At 29.1% G+C, this 6615-nt stretch overlaps 2 protein-coding genes across 2 annotated transcripts in view; both read right to left on the reverse strand.

The window, feature by feature from the left end:
* Positions 1-3236: 3236 nt before the first annotated feature.
* LOC122263392 (uncharacterized) overlaps positions 3237-6615 on the reverse strand; it is a 14657-nt gene continuing 11278 nt past the window's right edge. The window contains exon 6 of the mRNA XM_043031798.2: positions 3237-3500. Within this exon, the coding sequence (XP_042887732.2) occupies positions 3481-3500 (20 nt within the window). The 3' untranslated portion in view covers positions 3237-3480. The remainder of the gene's footprint in view (positions 3501-6615) is intronic.
* LOC147466705 (uncharacterized) overlaps positions 6008-6615 on the reverse strand; it is a 751-nt gene continuing 143 nt past the window's right edge. Inside the window, exons 1-3 of the mRNA XM_086534779.1 lie at positions 6599-6615; positions 6267-6408; positions 6008-6150 (exon numbers count right to left, since the gene is read on the reverse strand). The exon at positions 6599-6615 is cut by the window's right edge and continues 143 nt beyond it. Of these exons, the coding sequence (XP_086390905.1) occupies positions 6008-6150; positions 6267-6408; positions 6599-6615 (302 nt within the window). The remainder of the gene's footprint in view (positions 6151-6266; positions 6409-6598) is intronic.

Genomic DNA, 6615 nt, shown 5'->3' on the forward strand with positions numbered 1-6615 from the left:
ATATATTTTATATATATATATTAGATATATATAGAATATTAGGTATATGACAGTAGATATATATATATATAGTAGATATATATTTATATAAATAGGTAATAGATATATATATATATATATTATAATAGTATATATTTATATATAGTGATATGTATAATTATATATAAATATTTATAAATATATTTATATATTATATATATATATATATATAAATATATATGATATATATATATATATATGTCTTGGTAGTTATATACATATAGTATATATATGCATTATGTAGGTATATATATATATTATTTATATATTGTATATATATATATATTTATAGATTAATTTTTTTTATAGAGAAATTATATATAAATATTGCATGTATGTATGTATTGGATGAGATATAGTATAGAGTTATATTTGATTTATAGTAATAATTTATATATATATTTATAGTATATATTTATTATAATATTAAATATATATAAATATTATAAATATATATAGATAGATTTTTTAGAAATATTATATGTAAAGTATTTATATATATATTTATATATATATAATATATATATATAAGATATATATATATTAGAGTATATATTATACATATTTAGTATATATAGAAATATATATGACATATTTAATATTATTTATATATATTAATATATATATATATAGCACTATTTATATAGTATATATTTATTATTTATTTAAGTTTATTATAGTTTTGACTTTTAGATTTTTATGAATGGTTATATTTTATTTTTAGAGTTTGATTATTTTTTATTGTTAGATAAGATTTATTTTGATTTTTTTGTAATAAGTGATTAATAGTGGATTATAATGTATATTTTTATATATATAGAATATATAATCATAGATTTTTAAATATACATACATAAATACATTGCATGAATATAAATATATATATATATATTATATATATATATTTATATAGTTAGTATATATATATAATATATATATATATATATTATATATATATATTTATATATAATATATATTATATAAATAATATTTTTTATATAAATAATTTTTATATATATATATATTAAAAAATATAAATTATATATATATATGTTATTATATTTAAATATATCATTATCATATATATATATATATCTATGTATATATTATATGATATAGATAATATTATATATTGTTAATAATATATATATATATTATAATATTAATTATTATATTATAATATATAAAAATAAAAAAATAATAGTAATATTTTTTAATAATATTTATATAATTAATTTATTTTTATATATATATATATATATATATTATATATATATTTATAATATATATATTTATAATATTTAAGATTATGTTTGTGTGTTGTGTGTGTGTGTGTTCCTCGATGTCGGCCATCTATCCGTATCTGCCAGCGTTTCCGTTCACCTATCCTCCCCTGCCCTTCTTGTTCCGTGCTGCTTTATCATTTCCCCCTTATTTACCTGCTTCTCTCCTTTCTCCTCTGAAGGTGACATATTCCCCAGAGTGGATTTCAATTTTCTAATATATTTATAGTTTCTCCGGCAGTACATAGGCGTTTATCTGCATATTATCAATACTAATTTTTAAGGAGTGTATGTTTGCCATGTTATATGTTGATATGATATATATCATATATAATATATATATTATTATATAAGAGTTATCTAGTATGTAGTGTATGTATGTGTAATTACATATGTCTCGCGCGAGCTCATCCGCAACTTCTCTCGTTCTCATTTCTTCCCTATCATGTCTCGGCTCTTGGTTTCTCTCTCTCACGAGGACGTTCTCTCACATCCTCTCTCGTCCCTCATCCCTCACAAGATTTTTTCTTCTCATCATTTCTCTCATCTCTCTCTCTCCTACACACACTATATATATATATAGATATATATAGTACTATAATATATATAATGTTGAATATATGTAAATATACTATCTATCTATCTAGATTCTACCTATCTATCTATCTATCTATCTTCTACCTATCTTATGTAAATATAATTCTATCTAACATCTATCTATATATATATATAACAGATAGTATATATTATATATATATATATATTAAAATATATATCATAGTTAATATATATATATATATATATATAAATTATATAGTAATTATATTGTGCTTGACTATATTAGAATGGGAGTTGGAATGGATGATTTCGTAATTGTATGTATGTGTGTGTGTGTGTATCTCTCTGCATCGTCTCTCCGTCTCTCTCCATCTCTTACACACACACTTACTTGTTGATCCTCTTCCTCTCCTCTCATGCCGCTCGTCATCTCCTCTTCTCTCCCTCCCATCGTCCACCCCACTCAACTTCCTCCCTCTCCCTCTCCTCCTCACCCTCCTTCTCCCTCTCCATCTCTCTCTATAATATATATTTTATATATCATATATATTATATATATATATATATATAGTATTAAAATAATTACATATATATAATATATATATATTTAATATTAATATATACTCTATATATATATAGTATATTATATAGTTATATGAACTATATATATAAATAGAGAGAGAAGAGATTGAGAGAGAAGAGAGAGAGAGAGATTAACGTGAAATAAGACGAAGAATCAGCCACAAAAAACGGAACAACGTCTGTTAACGCAAGTACTTCGTGTAATATGTATTTAGTGGTGACATAGAATCTTAGTTTGCAGTTGATTTATATCAACTTTGGTAACCTTGTAATAATTTCTGTTTTTGTTATTTATTGTGCACTATGCAATTTTATTACGACGGGTCCCGATGCTAGTTGATATATAACCCATCATGAGATGCACACTTATTGCAATGTTTTTTGACCTACTTTTCTCAATATGAGACATGAGGTTTCAATTCCATCTATATGGCGATATTAGTCGTGTCCTCATATTGATTTAATAGCTAGCAGTAGCTCATACTCACATATATGTATATATATATATATATATATATATATATATATATATATATATATATATATATATATATATATATATATTTTTTTTTTTTTTTTTGTGTTTGTGTGTTTTTTTTTTTTTTTATTTTTTTTTTTTTTTTTTTTTTTTTTTTTTTATTTTTTTTTTTTTTCCTTTTTCCGTCTTATATCCATCCATACATACATACACACACACACACACACACACACACACACAGAACAAACAGACCAAACCACACTCTATTTCCGCCAATGCTAGAATGATACGAAAAGTGCTTGCTATGTTTATTTTCCAATATATCCCCCCCCCCCACGAGGCTATTTCCCAGCTGGGGGGGGGGGGGAGGGGGCAGAATCGCTCCTGTGTTGGCTCGACGGTCGGCGTTTTTCTCTTCATGTCAATCATCTTCAAAGGAGGTTTTGCGTGCATGGCATGGGAGGCGAGGTGTCATCATAGGGTAGAATTTTGTACCGCCGTCTGCTTTGACAAGGAGTCTCATCTGCTTTCAGTGCCTGCTTATTCATCTTCGTCATCGTCTGTAAAACAAAAAAATGGCATCAAGCAAAAATGGAGGCAATTATGCATGATCGAAAAGTGAGAAAATTTATATCTACATAGAAATTTATGTATATGAATGAATAAAGAAATAAATTAATGAATGAATAAGTAAATAAATCTATAAATATGTATATATATATACACATGTATACATATATATATATATATATATATATTATGTATACATATATATATATATATATATATATATATATATATATATATATAAATATATATATGATAGTAATATATATATATATATATGACTAATTTCCTATCCTGAGGAACAAATATAACATATATGTATATGACTGAATAAACAAATGAATTAATGAATGAATAAGTAAATAAATAAATAGATATATAAATATGTATATATATATATATAAACATATATATATACACATGTATATATATAAATAAATAAATGAATAAATATATATATATATATATATATATATATATATATATATATATATATATATATATATATATATATATATGACTACTTTTATCCTTGAAACAAATCCAAAGTATTCTCACCTTCGACGCAACACAGGCAGTCTGTGCCGTGGCATCCGTTTTCTAGAACCTCGCCATCACACCCATCACTTCGCCTTAACACAAATAAACCACTAAAACCACTCCGCACGCTCGCAGGAAGGGTTACGAATACAGATACTTGTGTCTGGAATTTTATTTTTCAGATATGATATATCTACAGGGGGCGTAACGTTCTCTGTTGGGATGATATCCCTGGTGATGATATACGACATCAAGTTCTTATCTAAAAGGATAGCTGAAGTAGGAGAGGTCTTACCCCCAAGATGCAACAGGCACAGAGGATTCCTTTGCAGCCCATATTGTAGTGGTTCCATTGCAAGCTACTTTCCTTCTTTCTCAAAGCAGGTTCCATTATGTTCCTTGCATATACTTTTATGGTTTGCAATTCCACGGTAATGTTGACTGGGTCTGTTCATAAAACCAAATAAATAAGTCAATAGATAAAAATAAAATAAACCAACTATAATTCAAATGATTCAGTAACAAAGACTCCGAAGTCCTTTGTCAACACAGCAAAGTACTCCAGATAAGCATAACACAGTCTACTTACCGACTCCTGAATTTAAACTCCTTTTGGCTAAAGACTTTTTTTACTAAAGAACTGGTGGTATATACAAAGAACTTTAAAGAACGACAATTTTTTATTACTTGTTATCTAAAGACACCCTTCATTTTAACAAAGACTATTTATCTAAGAGACAACTTTACAAAGACGTTTTTACAAAAAGACCTAAGACTTATGCAACAGACTACAAAGACTTTACCCATTCTTCCAGACCTTTTTTATTGTGTCTTTCTTATATCTCTTCTTACTCTTATCTAAGACTTTTACTTTAACAGACTTTTTTTCGAAAGAACTTTTTTATTTAAAGACATTACTATTTTTTATCACTTGATTGTTTATTTATTGTTCGACATTTATGTATAAAATACTACTCTTTATTACTAAAGATTACTTAGACCATCTACTTTTCCTACAATCAACTTCTAGAAAAGACCTGTTCCTTTTTTACTATTGATGTGGTCTGCTATTGGTTGGATTGTAGATGGTGTGTGTAGTGAATTTACACTTTTCTTTCTTTTGTTTCACTCCTATTTATTTATAGACTCAGTATCAAAGACATTCATTTTTATTGACATAGACTTTTCAACTTCAACCAACATCACTACGTCAATTAGACCTTCCAAGACTTTTCTACTTTTTTATTTTTAAGACTTTCTTTTTATTTTTTATTAGAAACTTTAAAAAGACATTTTTTCCTATATATTTTCAATACATATCTACTTTTTGTCATAAACTTATATTCAATGATTCAGTAACAAGACCTACGAACATACAATAACAGACTTTTACACTTTTATAAAAACTTAACTTTACCCCACCTCCTACTTAAACCTAAAACAAAATCTGCCAATTCTAACAAAGACAACTTGACTCTCTTCTGTTCACTATTCTCCCTTTAAATTCGAGATTTGATACGACCATCTCAAAAAATCTTACACTACAAATCCTCCGCCAAACCATAGCCAACGCCCTTCCCGCAACAAGCCATTCATAAGCCAACTCCAGTTCCTCTCAGCAACCAAGCAGTCCTAACCAAAGACCATCCCTTTACTCCCTCCCGCCTCCCACATTGACTTCCCGCCAGCCACCACTAACACGCCTAACCATAAAAACCCTCCGCCCCTCAATAATCACCCGCCACTTACTCCCATAATTCCAAACACCGCCTGACCACCTATAAACTTACTACGCCCCATACACCCTACCTTCCCAGCAAAGCACCTTTTCAATCATCCTAACTAACAAATCCTTGACATTCACATACGTTAATCTCACCTTCCCTTGAAAAACACCAAATTTCCTTTGTCAAACACAGCAAAGTAGCTACTCAGATAAGCGCGAGCGAAGCCCCTTACTTCACAACCACAGCACTTGCAGGGCCCCTGATTGACAGCCGTCCCAAGCAAGAGTGTCTTTCTCTCCGGGGCAGACGTCCTCCTCTGGGATACAAGTGCCGTTCCTCTCGTCGCAGAAGTTCTTCTCGATGCACACCGTGGGATCTGGCGATTGCAACGGAAAGGGTCAGTAACGACGGAAAGGTCTAGCGCTTCGAGCTTTCAGGTGGGCGTTTATCTGGAAAGCGCGGAGAGGAATGAAAAAGCGCCAGTCACTTTACCAGAGACGCAACAGGCGCAGTCTTTGCCCTCGCAGCCATGGCCGAAGGATGAACCATTGCAGGATGATTCGTCTTTCAGATAGCAAGTTCCATTCTTACTAGAACACGACGCTTTGGGCGTGCAATCGCTTGCAGCGGCGACCTGCGGAGAAGGAACTTTCAATCCCTGTACTCTTGCAATGCGAAACTTGCAGTATTGAAATAATTCACAATAACAATTAGGCAATGTCCCGAGAAAGAAAATAAAGCCATGAATACTATTGCAGAAGTAATGAAACCGGTTTCAGACACTGCCAACAGTGACTCCTGACAGTGACAAGAGTGAGTGTTACCTGTAGCAGGCAGACGC

The sequence above is a fragment of the Penaeus japonicus genome, unplaced genomic scaffold (assembly GCF_977035675.1).
Source record: "Penaeus japonicus unplaced genomic scaffold, GWHDUDI00000001_assembly GWHDUDI00000042, whole genome shotgun sequence".
In the NCBI taxonomy this organism is placed as follows: domain Eukaryota; kingdom Metazoa; phylum Arthropoda; class Malacostraca; order Decapoda; family Penaeidae; genus Penaeus; species Penaeus japonicus.